We start from the raw sequence: 14,503 nt of genomic DNA, 5'->3' as shown, positions 1-14,503 counted from the left end.
TCACAGCCCCATCGCAACGTGGTTATACATTTCTGGAGATGGCAACAGGTGCACTTGGCTGTATGTCGGCTACAGCTGAAGGTACGATGCGAAGGGAGTTTTTTTCAAGAGTTACGACTTTCGAGCATATTTCTCCAAAAGTTACGACCTGTGGCAAAATATTCAAAATAGTTACGACCTCGACCGGATTGGTAGAAATGCAGTCGAAAGCCAACGAATCAAGATGGTGGTCACGCAAATAGTGTTAAAAGTATCTTATGCATTTGTGGCCGCCGCGAGGCCGTCGCTAAGCGTGATCGGACTCATTGCCCGAGGAATCGTTGCTGGACGGGTCGGACTCGAACTCGGAATCCGACGGGCTCTGGAGCCCGGTCGTCGGGTTGACAATGCTAGCGATTTGCATTGCCAAAGGCGTCGGCGCGGCGTCGTCCCGAAAGTAACTTTTGCCGCTCGAAGTAGCTGGAAGCAACTTGTTTGCACGCTTCTTGCACGTAGCGGCGTTGTGGCCTTCCTTCCCACGCTTGCTGCACTTGTACGTCCGTGGCTGCACCCCTGTGTCGTCACCGTCCCCGTCGACGTCGAAATCGAGGCCGGTTTCGATGTCGAAGTCGATCGTCACCCTGGACCGTGGCTTGGCCGCCGTCTTTTTGCCGCCACTCTCACCCTTGCTGGCAATGCGCCTTGAGCTTGGTCTGCCCTGGCGGCGCTCGACCAGCGGCGCCAAGACGGGCTCCTGGGTAGCATCCTTGAAGAGCGGCAGCTTGTACGAGACACCCTCGACTGCGACCTTGTAGTTCTCGAAAAGAAACATCGGGTGGAAGCAATCAATGATGCGGTGACGACGATCGGTCGATGCGAGCACGCGGATCAAATGGCGGCAGGGCATGTGCATTTGATCGCGATACGCGCAGTTGCACTTGAGATCGGCGGCCACAAATGCATAAGATACTTTTAACACTATTTGCTTGACCACCATCTTGATTCGTTGGCTTTCGACTGCATTTCTACCAATCCGGTCGAGGTCGTAACTATTTTGAATATTTTGCCACAGGTCGTAACTTTTGGAAAAATATGCTCGAAAGTCGTAACTTTTGAAAAAAACTCGATGCGAAGGACCACTCCCAAAGCGCCGATACACCAATGGAAGTAGCTTCTCCATGGACGTCACGACCCCATCCTGTCGCACGACTCGGATACGTTAAGACTTCAGACACGTCAAATCCTTTGGTGCAATAGCGCCACGCTAGCTCACACAAAGCGGCGAATGCGCGCCGTGATGGGTTTGCGGCAGTTGGGACAGCTCGTCATTTGTTGTGCACACGTCATGCACGTCTCGTGGCCGCACGTAAACACAGTGTCCTTTGGCCGCTCCTCGCAAATCGTGCAGAGCGTCGCTTCCTCCATGAGCGCGATTCGCTCCATGAGTGCAGCCACCGCGTCTTCCGATGTTTGCATGTCCATCTTGCACATGGCGCACGCTCCGTCGCGCCGAGGATTTTCGTACGTGCAGTGGGGACATTGGTGTACCTCGGCGGGCGCCATGACGACCGGCGGCGCCAGCTCAAGAAGCGCGCGCCCGTCCATTGTCGCCAAGTCGACAGGTGTGGCACCGCTCTAGACTCGCAGCTTGAGTCCGTCGCTTATTGCTATGTGTATCGTACCGTGTTGAGCAGCGATTGGTCGGCGCCTGCACGCACCAAAATGGACAGCACTTGCAGATGGTTGTGCTTGGCGGCTTCGTGCAGCGCCGTCATGCCATCCTAGTGCCACCAATAAGCCGAGCCGCCGAGACAAAAAGCAGGCGCAGGTCACGCACCACATTGGCGTGGTCAACGCAAATGTCCTTGTAGCGCACAAGGAGGTCCACGAGCTCGACTTGGTCGTGGATCGCGCAGTACGAGAGCAAGCACCAGCCGCGCTATGCCCGTACTGTCGAAAGAGGGTCTCATGGACGAAAGGTACCTCGCCAAAGCTGGCGTTGACGTCCGAGAGAAGCCGGCGCGTCACGCGGCGCTTGACCTCGTGCCACTCGTGGCGCTCTGCGCAGACACCAACGGGCAGCATGCACGTCGTCAAAAACTCGCTCATTTCGCTGCCGTTCGCGAGCGCGAGCGGTTTGTTGCCCTCCTACACGCACACTGTCAGATTTTTATCCTTATTTCCCACACAGCAGTACGTTGTTGGTCGCGTGGGGGTTGGCACCGGCGTCAATGAGGGCGCGGGCGACCTCGAGGTGGCCGTGCTTGGCCGCTTCATGCAGTGGTGTCATGCCATCCTATGCAAGGCGCCATTGAGAGTCACGGCATCCAAGCCTATAAGAGTGTACGAGGTTTGGCTGGTCCACGCGAATATGCTTGAAGCGCAAGAGCAAGTGCACAATGTCGAGTTGGCCCTCCCAGGACGCGAGTGAGAGCGTTGTCCAGTCGAGCTACGGCATGTAAGCCTGGAGCAGGCGAGTACGGGCGGCTTACATGGCCAGTCGTCACGTTGACGTCCTCGACGGCGCGGGCCTCGATGCGCTCGGCGACTTGGGCCCATTTGTGGTCTTGCGCCAACTGCGCGATCGTGTTCCCCATCGCTCGGCGAAAAATGCGATTGCGTCTTCTATTTTGGATGGAATTTTAGCCAATCAACGAGCGGCATAGCTTGGTCACTTGATAGCACAAGACGTTCAGACGGCGCAGCTGCTTTCTCTCTGTTGTCTAGGATTGTACTCTATTAGAAGACAACTGGTTTGATGTACCTGTGCTCAACTCGATCCAAAGACCATTAGAGCAGGCTTCAGGTTGGCCAAGCAGGTGAGCTTTGGTACGTCGTGGCCATCATTTCTCTTTTCTGTCCTCCGTCGCAAGCCCGCTACTCTGACCCGCTAGAACAGTGTATAGCACGACTCCGATCCGGTAGTCGCCACGCCTGTGTCCAGCCAGGGACTCTAGCCTTGCAATCTCGGAATAGGACTTGCCTGGAGGATCGCAGGTTGCTGAGCAAAAATTGCCGACCAGTCGTGCCCAGTAAAGCAAATGCCGAGGGAAGAATATGCAGGCGATTTGGACCATCACCCACATCACCACGGGAATGGTGGTGTCCTTGGATCGCGGGTAGGGCTAAATCGAGAGGCTGGGCCGCTGGTCTTCTGCTGTGATCGTGTGACCACACCAAGAGTACATAAATATCATGATATTTATGTACACTTGGACCACACTGACGTGCTATAGTACCAGTCCAACAGTGGGGCCATGGCGTAGCCGATGAAAATTCTATGTTGCGCCGCCTTAGTCTGTCATGCGCTCCACGGCCTTGTCGGCCATCGCGCGCCAGTTGGTGTGCTGAAGCGTCCACGAGTAGACGCAAAAGGCCGAGAAGACGCCGACGGCAATACCGATCCAGAGACCTTGGACATCGAGTTCGCAGTAAAAGCCGACGACGCCGGCGACAGGGATGCCGACAGCGTAGTACGCCATCGCATTCACGTACGCCCCTAGTATCTATGATGATCCGAGGTTCTATTTTCGAAAAACGCACCAATGGCTTGGCGGCCCATGCCACGGAGGATGCCTTGCGCGACGCAGTTCATCGCGTCGAGGACCTCAAAGATGACGAAGAAGAAGAGTGCGCGCTGCGTTTGCCTAGCAACGAGATCAGATGACAATGAGATCAAGTCCGACGAGGCGTACGCGATGGAGCTCGGGTCGTTGATGAAAAAGGCGGGGAGGACGTTGTGCGTCGCAAGGAAGAAGGTCGCGACAAACATCGCGGCGGCAAACGACACGCAATACGCAGCCTTGGCGATCGCCTTGGCACGCTGCGGCTCGTAAGCGCCGAGCGCGTTACCAACTCGGATCGTCGTGGCGACCGAGATGCCGAGAAAGAGACTGTAGGCCATAGCCGAGAGGTTGATCAAGACCTACCGCTGTCGTATCAAGCGCCTGCCCGATCATTGTCAAAAGGCGTACCGAGTGCACACTGATAGAGAGGACAGGGTTCGGCATCCAGCCGGCCATGAGTGCAAGCATCTCGAACGCCCACCACTCCATGAGCATCATGAGCATGCCTACAAGTCCCAATTAGCAATGTGAATGCTTTACGTTCCGAAAAGGGGGTCGTACCTGGCACACCAAACGTGACAAACTCATACACGTGGGCAAAGGCCTCGCCCCACTGCGACGACATGGTGTGCTCATCAGGCCACCACGTCGTGTACACCGGGTTCCAGAGCAGGTACGGAAGCACCATGAGCGGCATGCAAGAGTTGCTCACCAAGCGCGCATATGCCGCACCAATAAAGCCTACGCTTTTCTCATGAGATGAGCAAGACAGAAGAACGGTACCGAGGCTCGTGTGGTAGCAAAGGTAGTACCCGACCGCGATGTAGATAAAGTTGCTCGCGACCGCAATGTACGCCATGGGCGCGACAATGTGCTGAGCCTGCAGCACCTTCTTGAGGAGCTCGTAGAGGAAGAGGCTTGGGAGGCAAAACACAGTCACGCGCGAAAACTCGCCGGCGAGCGACGCTACCATCGCGTCTTGGCCGAGGAGGTTGAGGAAGAACGTCGTGTTGTAGTTCATGAGCACCATCGGAATGTACGCAAGCCTAGAGCACGAGGTTCAAGACGCACTATTGATAGGTATGTGTCGTACGAGAGGACAATCATGCCACTTTGGAGGTACACGCCAAGCATGTAGATCTTGCCAGCACCGACCGACTGCGAGCAGAGCGTGTCCATGGCCGACGCGAGGCCAAAGCCGATCGACAAGCCAGAGACGTTGAGAAAGACCGTCGAAAGCGCCGCCGCATCCACAAACTCCTTCGTGTACGCCGAGTTGAGGTGGCCAACTAGCGCAACCGAGAGGAAGCCGGGCAGGAACTCCATCGCAAACGTCGCGACCTATTGCAACTGAGCGCCACGATACGAGGGCTGTCGCGTACCAACGGATAGGCAAGCTGCACGAGAGAGAGAATCTCGGCGCGCGTGCTCGTCGGTGTCTCAATGGCGCTGGCCTTCTCGAGGTCAGCGGGTGGCGGGGCGTACGCAGGCGACGCGTCTCTCGGCAGCAAGCTCTGCGCTTCGGCGGTCATGGTGGAATTGGAGAGTGACAAATGTGAGCCCAGGTCCTTTCCAGTCTGTTGTTCGTGCGTTTCGAATTTAAATAGGTAATTTATTGCATGGAAACTGTGATTTTGTAAGAATAATTAAACAATTGAGTTAAAATGCCATCTTCGGCTGGAACAGTGGTTTAAAAATTGCACCAATCAGCACGCAGCAGCTTGGGTATCGCAGGCCGCCAGATCCAAGCGAGTTCCATTGGCGCCAGTCCACCGCGGGCGTGGGTGATGATGAGCCTTCGAATGATGATCGCTTCAGGCGTCGTCGGTGTGAGGTCTCGCCATGAAGAGATCAACGACGAAGCATTCGATTAGAATTGGTGGCTGGCAACACACGGGGCCAACAAAAATGACGTGGCGCGGGCAACGGGCCGTAATCACTTGCTCGCGTTTGGTCCGAGTCACATGGATATATTTTGTATTGAACCTATCTCATATCGGCGTCATCCGAGCTAAGGTCCTCAGTTGTATATATACGATACTCCTTGTTCGATGGCGTTTACATTGATGGTCGGACGAGCCCGGGCTGGCGTCGTGGACGTGTTCGCTTGCTCTAGCGATTCGTTCACGTACAGTGTGCTTCTCTCACCTACTTGGCACATCGATTCATTCAGGATCGCAACGACACGACGACCTTGCAGCGAGGAGGAGAATATATACCGTGAGGCTCGCATCGCAACACCAAGTCATGTTCTAGTACAACCAGTGTAGAATGCAAACTGACCTGATAGTTCATGACACTTGGATGGCATTGAATGCTGATGTGCTTGGATCATTTATTCCATTTGGCAAATTGTTCGGAAAGCAAACGGGAAGAAACGGTTAGTTCATTTGCCGGATTCCTTGCCGACCATGCGATCAAATGGACGCGGGCAACCGCGCACCGGACCGGGCCCCACAAGATGCATGAAAAGGTGCAGTAAACTCCAAGCGGGCCAAAGGTTATGCCAGCCTAGAGTCCAAATACGTTGCCCTCGAAGTAAAAGCCAAAGAGAGACGCCATGGGAATCCCCACGCCATAATACGCAGCCGCATTTAGACTAGACAGCAATAGTGACAGCAATAAGGTGACGGCACACAAATGCTGAAAACGACGCAACAATACACTGACGATACATGCCTCACGGAATGACGCAATAGTAAGTACAACCCGCGCCGCGTTTTTCTACACATGTAAGGCACGTCATGAGGACAAGTTGACCATAATGGACATTACGTGATATCTCAAAGTCCTTGATGAAGCGAGCGGAGAGCACGTTGTGTGTCACATCCCGCAACCAGGATCGCAGCGACGAACGCAATGCGTTGTGCCAAAATGCTCGTGGCGCGCAAACGCATGGGCTCGTAGGCACCGAGAGCAAGGTTGATGCGAATGGTCGTTGCCTCCGAGATGCCAAAGTAGACGCTGTAGACGAGCACAGGAATCATCAGTAGGACCTATGACAACATTCGGTGGTAATTTTGTTACCGGCGTCCAAGTAACTAGAGGAATCACTAGAGGAATCCAGTACTGAGCGAAAGCACAGGGGACTGCAGCCATCACGCCATGAAGGCAAGAATCTCAAATGCCCACCAATCCGTGAGCATCATGAGCATGCCTACAACACATACATGTATACTGTAGTGAGTTTAGCTCACCATCAATGTCCAGGTAGTGTGCTAGTAGTCGGCTACCTGGAATACAGAGGGTGATGAATCCGGGAACGTGAGCGACTGCGTCGCGCCACTGACTCGCGGCCGACGTGTTGGTGGGCATGCACCGTACTAGCACGATTGAGCGAGGCGTTGGTCTGTTAGCGGCGGCGTGGTAGTATATCATTGCCGACCAAAACTCGACAGACGCGAGCTCGTGGTCAATCACCTGAGTGCCGAGCGACCGGACTTGTCACGCAACGCTAATCCGCTCACGTTCCACCGCGGTAGGGTGACTTGGTGTGCTGTGTAGTGCTTAAAGCCGTCTCAGTTTTGCCTTCTCGGCCATGATCCAAGTCACCGATCTCCTTTGCGACGGGATGATACGAGAAACGCAGTAGTGCGCTGTCCGTATTCACTCGTGGTTAATGCTAGTTCGCTTGCACGTATGTACTCTATGCGTCGGAACGTCGAGTCATCGCTGGCTCGCTGCAGTCCATGGCGCGGATATTTCCAGGTGATCCCTCGCATGGCCCCACAACAAAGCCACTAGCGCGCTCGGCAAGTCTATGACGACTACCCGTTAAATGGGGGGAATATAACAAACGTGTGCCTGTTAAATCGAAGAAAGAGAAGAAAAGAAGGAGGTAGTTCGATATGACGTGGAGACCTTGTGCAAGCGGCGCGCGGAAATAGTGGTTGTTGAAGTGGGTAGCTATTAAAATAGATACGTCAATCTACGCTAAATAATTTGTCGGACTTTCTTCGTTGTGTACGCGCTGGTGTTGATCTTGATCTAGGCCGGCGGAGGCAGATGCGCGATCCGCGGGACACGGTGCTGGCGCGGCCATTCGTGTTGAGCGAGGAGCCGGAGAAGGCGTGGGAGAGCCATCTGCCTTGGGTTTTGAACGAGGCTGTGGTGCAAGTGCATTTGAGCGACAAGAGCCGCCTTGACGGCAAACGTCCATGGACTTGGCAGTGGGAGGTCGGTGCGAAACGCAACACCCACACTGATCAGTTTGGCTCGCTCACGCTGTTTTTTGGCCAATTAGAATCGTTGGCGGTGAGTCCAAAGCTCATAGATCGCGACGACCTTTGTCCAGCTTAGGCATGTCCTGCTTATTGTGTGTCTTGCTCACAAGAAGATCGCGAGACCGTAGCTCGCGTTGATGCGTGTGTCAAGGCTGGCAGCTACATTTATAGATAGTATCGGATACTCTCAGCCCGCGGCGGCAGTCTTTCTGCGCAAGCCAGATCATTCGATATCTCGACAAACAAACCTCGATCATGGTAGTACGCCAACGCGCTGCGTCATTTCGGAACAAAAGAAATGGTGACCAATCACTAAACGGTCCCATGTACTGTAGCGGCTTTTAGATGCTGACCAGCTACATGTATTTGACAAGCCAGGTGTGCGTGTGCAACATGTGGTCAATTGCACCACTCAGCGCCAACGGAACATTCCGAGCACAAGCTTCGTGGCGATGATGAGGCCTCTAGCGAGCATCCAGAACATGTGTCTGCGACCATAATAGGGTTTAGGGCTTTGCTGAGCTGGTCACGGCGAAGAAGGCATACAGTCGTACCTTCATTATTTCATTGCACGACAATGCACGAAGAAACCAAGACGCTTTTGCCTCCGGACCACCTCGAAGCAGCCTCGGTGAGCGATATCTTTCTCATCAAGCCCTACTCGCTGCGGGCAGAGATTGCATCCCTCATCCAGCTCGCCTACCCGATGGTAGTCTTTCTATCTACACGCAAAATGTCTGACAAGTCGTGAAGGTTGCGACATACTTGATGGAGTTCCTCCCGGGCTTTCTCTCGGTCGCTCTTGTGGGCCACCTCGACTCGCCCCTCACAAAGGAGTATGTGGACGCAGCCGCGCTCTCTACCGTGTTCTTGAACCTTTCTGGCCTCTCGATTGGCTTTGGTCTTGCCTCGGCGCTGGACACACTCTGTTCTCAAGCTGTAGGCGCTGGGAAGACAAACCTTCTCGGCGGCTACCTTCAATGCGGCCTCCTCGTCCTCGCGTACGTCCCCATGTATTGATGGACTATATGACAACTTGTGCAAAATAGGGTGACCTACGTTCCAATGTTCTTACTTAACTACAATGTGGGGCTCTTACTCGTTTGCCTTGGTCAAGACCCGATCGTGGCGTCGCTGGCTGGCGAGTTCTCGCGCGTGACTGTGTTTTGTCTCCCACTTTGCTTTACCTACGAGCTCCTCAAGAAGGTGTTGCAGGCCCAGCACATTGTTGCACCCATGGCGTACATTGCAATCGCAAGCAACCTCCTCTACGCTGGCGTCGGCTACTACCTCTGCTACTACACGGACGCAGGTTTGACTTTTTACCTCGGAGGGTTCGTGATACCAATGCGTTTAGGATTTCTCGGCATTGCGTATGCACGCTTGGTCTGCAATACGTCCTTGCCGCTACTTGCGGTCCTCTATCTGAATTATACGCAAGTGCACTGCCAATGGTGGCCGCAAGGCTCCTCGTGGACCTCGCAGTGGTACGACGCCGTGCACCATGTTGGCGAGTTCCTCGAATTTGGCGTTCCTGGTATGGACCAAAGCAATATTTTGAATCATATCTTATGGTCGTCTATGGTCGTAGCCATGGTCATGATGCTCCTCGAATGGTGGGCGCTTGAGATCCTCACGCTCATGGCAGGCTGGATGCCGTCGCCCGTCCTGGCCATCAGCGTGCACTCGGTCTCCAAGAACCACATGTTGTCACATATGTCTGAGAATGAGTATCTAGGTTCTGGTGACGCTTTCGTCAGTTGCTTTCAGCATCTTTCTCGGTATCTCGATTGCGACGACGATCCGATTGGGGAACGCGCTCGGAGCGTACGAGCCAATGCGCGCCAAGTTGATTGTGTCGGCGTCGTACATCGTTGTCGCGGCTACCGCGACCGTCCTTGGTGCTTTTGTACTCGCCTTTCGACTCGTCTTGCCTGCGTGGTTCATCAACGATGCGTCTTCCATCCGGTCTACGATCTCGTCTCTGCTCGAATATTCATGCTGGTACTATTAGGACGACGCAAGGGGCTCTGTACATTCTGGTCCTATATCAATTCATGGATGCGATGAAGATGGCCGCCCAAGGGCTCTTGCGCGGCATGGGACGTCAGACCATCGGAGCGCACGTGAACGCTGTCGCGTACTGCGCGATTGGACTTCCGCTTGCTGCTCTTCTCGGGTTTATCGTCAACTTGGACGTACCGGGGCTTTGGATGGGCATGACGATCGGTGTCTCGTCAGCGTTCGTCTTCTTTGCAGTGTACCTAGCGCGAACCAACTGGCGCGGTGTGGCGGACGACGCTGTGAGCCGCATGGACAAGTAATTCGTTGCCTTTCCGCCGAACTTGCTGTCCCTTGTAGTCGTTGCTACGATAACTCGCAAACTTTTTTTGACTGCTATTTGGTGCTCGTGCAAGCGACGAATACCCACAACCGATCATATTCAAATCTTACTGGTTAGAGCCAACGCGCTTGTGGTGGTCTATCACTGCTGTCTCGAGCACTATTTACTTTGGTCTGTTGCATCGACCGCTGGTGCCGCGCCCCGACGCCGACCACGCGCTTGTTGTTCCGCGTACTCGGCTGCACCCACGTGTCTGGATTTTGACAGCGTCTGTCGGTGGATGATTCGACGCTGCCCCTAGTATTCCTTGGAGAGAGAGGCGGCGCGCCCGTGACAGCCTGCTTGTGATGCACAAAGCCATGGGACGCATCCCATTTGGCGCCAGACACCCGCTCAATGTCAGCGACCGTATGCATGGAGTCCACTACCAGCGCCACGGTTCGGTGGGCGTCGCGCCGGGGCGGCGACTGCTTTCCGTCCGCAGCTACGTAGCGTGGCGGTGACGGTGAGGCGTCCTTGGGTGGCGACACGGATCCGTGGCGTGGGTTCGGGTCTGTGCGCACACGAGGCTTCTACAGGGCTATTGTGGACAGCAAGCAACGCAAGAAAGCGTACTGCTGTCGATGTGGCGTCGTGCTTTTCGGACCACGCTGTGGATTTGCGAAACGAGCCTTTCTGGAGGTTGGCGCCCGGCGGCTTCGTACTTGTGCTCTATTCACACCACGTCAGTGCCTAGGAGGTGCGAATAGACAAATGCCGCTGCAACGCAACGCTACAAGTGTACCGTAAGCATGGTGGGCGTGACGGACGTTGCGGCTTTGCGCAGCAGTGGGCTGCCTTGCGACGTGGTGTCTCGTGCCTTGGGCTGTCGTGCACTCGAGCGATGATGAGCAGACTTTGGCCGCTTGTCCGAGACGGTGAACGTGATGCCAGCGAGGCCCTCGGACGACATCGAGAGCACGGTTGGTTTGGGTGGGGCGCTGCGCCGGCTCGGCATTGGATGCAATCAAGTCAATGAGTTCTAAATATGGAAATTGAAGTGATGCGAACAAGTTTTGGTCCAGCCCTTCAAGGGAAAAGAAACAGCGTAAATTTGGTGAAGAATGAGAACTTGTCTTTCTGGTGCGAATTGCGGCCTGAATTCAGGAGGCAACTTTCTTATCGTCCCACATGCGCAAGAAAATGGCCGTGGCGCGTGGTGGTTTGTGTTGTTCGAAGTAGGCAGAGTGCGATTCGTTATTGAGCGGGAGGTGCAGCTGTGGTAAAGTAATGAACGACTCGACGACACCCAGGACCAAGAACGTAGGCGGTAACTTAGGACGTTGGTTGTGTGTTTGCATTGTCTGCGACGTTCGGTCGTACACTGCACTCATTTCATGACTTCTTGCTGCTGCGCTTGCATGGACCACCCATAATCAAGGTAGCTGACGGACTGCCAACGAATGGTTGCCTCCTGTACCACGTCGCTGCTACCGGCATCACTTTGTTTGCGGCCAAACTCCGATTTCCATAAATCATGCAATCAACCTACGCATGCCCAAAAGCCAATGTCCACAATCCTATGCCCGCAATCCGTAGATCCGCTGTATGACAACAACCAGTATTTCCCCAGCACATGCTTCATTCCAAACCTCAATTTCCGCTTCCGCGGCGCAAAATTCATGCCCATAATCCAATGCCCGCAATCCGATACCCGCAGTAACGTTAACTCAACTTCAAGTGTGTGTGGTCCAACACATGTTTCATCAGATACGGGAGATTATATCGCATATAATACTCACTCCCAACGACCAAGTGCTGGAGCCAACTCCCACGCATTCAGGCGTAGCGCTACGTATGCGAAGTCTTTGTGTTATAATGAAGATAACGCGGAACACGTTCATATATATATATATATATATTATACTCAAATACAACGAGAGAAACATTGGAAGCTATCACTTGCAATTTTGACCATGACAAGCGAAGCGACATCCTTGCTACCACCCCGCACACCGACCGACAGCGACAGCGACGTCGAGGCAGCTCTCACCATCGAGACGCCGATGAATCCGCGCACTGAGATCCTCGCTCTCCTCCACTTGGCTGGCCCTATGGTGTGCACCACACGACAACTTCCTTGATTGACCATGATTCAATAGTTTGCGACCTTCTTGCTCGAGATCTTGCCGGGTTTCCTCTCCATCGTGCTCGTGGGACACATGAACTCGCCGCACACCAAAGAGTTTGTGGACGCTGCCACCATGTCGACTGTCTTCTTCAACGTCTGCGGCCTCTCGATCGGCGTCGGCCTCACAACGGCCATGGACACACTCTGCTCACAGTGCGTCGGTGCCGGCAAGGAGCACCTTCTCGGCATGTACCTCCAAAGCGGCCTCGTTGTTCTCCTGTACGAGCTGCATACGACAATATCTCCAACTCACGTCCTTGTAGGCTGGCGTACGTGCCGATGCTGGTGCTGAATTGGCACACGACGTACTTTCTCGAAGCCTTGGGACAGGACCCGATGGTCGCGACGCTCGCGGGCGACTTTTCCTGCATCACCATCTTCTCGCTGCCACTCATCTTTGTCTACGAGCTTCTCAAGAAGGTGCTCCAGGCCCAGGAGATCGTGTCGCCCATGGTCTACATTGCGGTCCTCAGCAACTTTATCTTTGTCGCTGTCGGTTATTACCTCTGCTACGTCACCGACATTGGTACGTGCATGTAGCGTCATCAATGGCATCGTATCGACGGCTGTATTAGGATTCCTCGGAGCTGCGTATGCTCGGGTCTGGTGTACTGCTTCGATGCCGATCCTGGCACTCCTCTACTTGGCGTGGCGCCCAGTGTACAAGTCGTGGTGGCCCACCGACACGTCGGCCGCGAGTCAGTGGCGCGACGCAGTCGCTCACGTTCCCGAATTCATCACCCTCGGTATTCCAGGTACGCAGACTTCTAGCACTTCGATGGTGAACTAAACTCATGATATGTGTTGTGTAGGCATGCTCATGATGCTCATGGAGTGGTGGGCGTTAGAGATCCTTGCTTTCATGGCGGGATGGCTGCCGTCCCCTGTGCTCTCGCTCAGTGTCCACTCGGTATTATTCAATTCTTATTGTATGGCTGCTAAATACGAATAGGTTTTGGTCAACATTACGTCGCTCGTCTACAGCGTCTACTTTGGCATCTCGGAGGCGACAACTGTCCGTATCGGTCTTGCCCTCGGCGCTAACGAGCCCATGCGTGCACGCGCCATCAGCGGGTTGGCCCAACGCGTCGCATTTGTGGCCGCGCTGCTCGTCGCCAGCTTCTTCGTTTTGACGCACAATGTGCTGCCCGCCCTCTTTATCAACGACCCCGACTCGATTGCGTACTGCGTTCTTCGCAATATGGACAACTTGTCCTTATGTCGACATTTGTACCTGTAGAGAAACGCAGCGCGCCTTATATCTGCTCGCACTCTTCGAGTTCGTCGACGGCACAAACTGCGTTGTCCAAGGAATTTTGCGAGGCATGGGTCGCCAGTCCATTGGTGCGTTGTTATCTGAGCTGCTATGCCCTCAGCTCTTACGCCTCGTGCTGTGATCTCATCGTGGTGTAGGTGCCTACGTAAATGCGGCTGCGTACTACGCTGTGGGCATCCCCATGGCGGCTCTCTTTGGCTTTTACTTTGAGGGCAACGTGTTCGGTCTCTGGGCTGGTATTGCCCTTGGCCTCCTTACGGCGTGCTGCATCTTTTCGTGGATTTTGCGGGGCACGGACTGGCGCGCGGCCGCCAGGAATACATTTGAGCGCATGGCCGACACGTCGTCCAAGTATTAGGGCTAAAGCGCACCGCCTCGCACCATTTGCGAATGTGACGTAGCTTACGGCTCTAAACACTTGAACAGGGTTGTATTCAACGTCACTTTATTACTACATTCAGTATCATTCCATTGCTTGATGGACACGTACGCCTCGTTGGGCGTGGGGTACATTTATTTGTCAATTGAAATGAAGGGGCGGCGCGAGTCGATAAACGCATTGCGTGGGAATTTGCTTAACCCTGATTTCGCCCGCAGCAGGTCGCCCCATGCTCGTAGAAACTTGCTGTGGTATGTGTATCACTAGCCACAGCAATTGAACGTGGATGGGGTGCGATTCTTCATGGAGCGAAGAGCAGGCGTACGAGGGTGACCGCCTTGACGACCAAGGCCGCACAACGACGACACTCTACAACGGATCCTTCAATTTGCCCTTGTTTCGAAAGGGTGTTCGGAATTGACGGAGCGCCCACTGCATCTTCAAACCGCAAAGTGTGGATTCTTGTCAGGTGGTGTATTACCGGGGTTACCACTATGGGTTTATTTTTTTACGTGGTCTATCGTCAGTCAAGCTACTTGATCGACCAGCAGCGTTCGCGGTCATGA

General features: G+C 54.4%; 5 protein-coding genes across 5 annotated transcripts; 2 read left to right on the top strand and 3 right to left on the bottom strand.

Annotated features, from left to right (window-relative positions):
• Positions 1 to 1,070: 1,070 nt before the first annotated feature.
• On the bottom strand, positions 1,071 to 2,674 carry SDRG_17187 (hypothetical protein). Its single transcript, XM_008623424.1, has 7 exons — positions 2,472 to 2,674; positions 2,327 to 2,428; positions 2,177 to 2,275; positions 1,963 to 2,127; positions 1,817 to 1,918; positions 1,662 to 1,760; positions 1,071 to 1,614 (listed from the first exon to the last, which is right to left on the bottom strand). The coding sequence occupies exons 1-7, from the start codon at positions 2,574 to 2,576 to the stop codon at positions 1,249 to 1,251; spliced, it is 1,038 nt and encodes a 345-aa protein (XP_008621646.1). The 5' UTR covers positions 2,577 to 2,674; the 3' UTR covers positions 1,071 to 1,248.
• A 441-nt stretch (positions 2,675 to 3,115) lies between these two features.
• On the bottom strand, positions 3,116 to 5,132 carry SDRG_17186 (hypothetical protein). The gene is made up of 8 exons (XM_008623423.1): positions 4,928 to 5,132; positions 4,639 to 4,886; positions 4,329 to 4,591; positions 4,107 to 4,286; positions 3,954 to 4,051; positions 3,675 to 3,904; positions 3,523 to 3,626; positions 3,116 to 3,478 (listed from the first exon to the last, which is right to left on the bottom strand). The coding sequence occupies exons 1-8, from the start codon at positions 5,075 to 5,077 to the stop codon at positions 3,273 to 3,275; spliced, it is 1,479 nt and encodes a 492-aa protein (XP_008621645.1). The 5' UTR covers positions 5,078 to 5,132; the 3' UTR covers positions 3,116 to 3,272.
• Positions 5,133 to 8,345: 3,213 nt separating this feature from the next.
• SDRG_17185 (hypothetical protein) lies at positions 8,346 to 10,092 on the top strand (the record flags this gene model as incomplete). Its single annotated transcript, XM_008623422.1, has 7 exons — positions 8,346 to 8,477; positions 8,522 to 8,769; positions 8,818 to 9,080; positions 9,126 to 9,305; positions 9,360 to 9,457; positions 9,507 to 9,736; positions 9,783 to 10,092. The coding sequence occupies 7 exons, from the start codon at positions 8,346 to 8,348 to the stop codon at positions 10,090 to 10,092; spliced, it is 1,461 nt and encodes a 486-aa protein (XP_008621644.1).
• A 94-nt stretch (positions 10,093 to 10,186) lies between these two features.
• Positions 10,187 to 11,138, bottom strand: SDRG_17184 (hypothetical protein). Its single transcript, XM_008623421.1, has 3 exons — positions 10,897 to 11,138; positions 10,728 to 10,823; positions 10,187 to 10,684 (listed from the first exon to the last, which is right to left on the bottom strand). Exons 1-3 carry the CDS (start codon positions 11,107 to 11,109, stop codon positions 10,226 to 10,228), a joined length of 768 nt encoding a protein of 255 aa, XP_008621643.1. The 5' UTR covers positions 11,110 to 11,138; the 3' UTR covers positions 10,187 to 10,225.
• Positions 11,139 to 12,059: 921 nt separating this feature from the next.
• Positions 12,060 to 13,916, top strand: SDRG_17183 (hypothetical protein; the record flags this gene model as incomplete). The annotated part of the gene is made up of 8 exons (XM_008623420.1): positions 12,060 to 12,208; positions 12,254 to 12,501; positions 12,546 to 12,808; positions 12,858 to 13,037; positions 13,095 to 13,192; positions 13,235 to 13,464; positions 13,523 to 13,626; positions 13,696 to 13,916. The coding sequence occupies exons 1-8, from the start codon at positions 12,068 to 12,070 to the stop codon at positions 13,914 to 13,916; spliced, it is 1,485 nt and encodes a 494-aa protein (XP_008621642.1). The 5' UTR covers positions 12,060 to 12,067.
• Positions 13,917 to 14,503: the final 587 nt, after the last annotated feature.

Source organism: Saprolegnia diclina (assembly GCF_000281045.1).
Source record: "Saprolegnia diclina VS20 unplaced genomic scaffold supercont1.210, whole genome shotgun sequence".
NCBI lineage: Eukaryota > Oomycota > Saprolegniomycetes > Saprolegniales > Saprolegniaceae > Saprolegnia > Saprolegnia diclina.
The sequence above is the reverse complement of the archived record's forward strand: the minus strand, read 5'-3'. Positions and strand labels throughout refer to the sequence as shown.

Bases quoted from the DNA above. Each gene is read 5' to 3' on its own strand.
- SDRG_17187 (XM_008623424.1), bottom strand. From the start codon at position 2,576: ATGGGGAACACGATCGCGCAGTTGGCGCAAGACCACAAATGGGCCCAA. The intron at 2,128-2,176 runs GTACTGCTGTGT...GTGTGCGTGTAG, and splicing joins ACCCCCACGCGACCAACAAC to GAGGGCAACAAACCGCTCGC. The intron at 1,761-1,816 runs GTGCGTGACCTG...TGGTGGCACTAG, and splicing joins GCGTTGACCACGCCAATGTG to GATGGCATGACGGCGCTGCA.
- SDRG_17186 (XM_008623423.1), bottom strand. From the start codon at position 5,077: ATGACCGCCGAAGCGCAGAGCTTGCTGCCGAGAGACGCGTCGCCTGCG. The intron at 4,887-4,927 runs GTACGCGACAGC...CAGTTGCAATAG, and splicing joins TGCAGCTTGCCTATCCGTTG to GTCGCGACGTTTGCGATGGA. The intron at 3,479-3,522 runs GTGCGTTTTTCG...CATAGATACTAG, and splicing joins CATGGGCCGCCAAGCCATTG to GGGCGTACGTGAATGCGATG.
- SDRG_17184 (XM_008623421.1), bottom strand. From the start codon at position 11,109: ATGCCGAGCCGGCGCAGCGCCCCACCCAAACCAACCGTGCTCTCGATG. The intron at 10,824-10,896 runs GTACACTTGTAG...TGGTGTGAATAG, and splicing joins TCACGCCCACCATGCTTACG to AGCACAAGTACGAAGCCGCC. The intron at 10,685-10,727 runs GTACGCTTTCTT...ATAGCCCTGTAG, and splicing joins ACGACGCCACATCGACAGCA to AAGCCTCGTGTGCGCACAGA.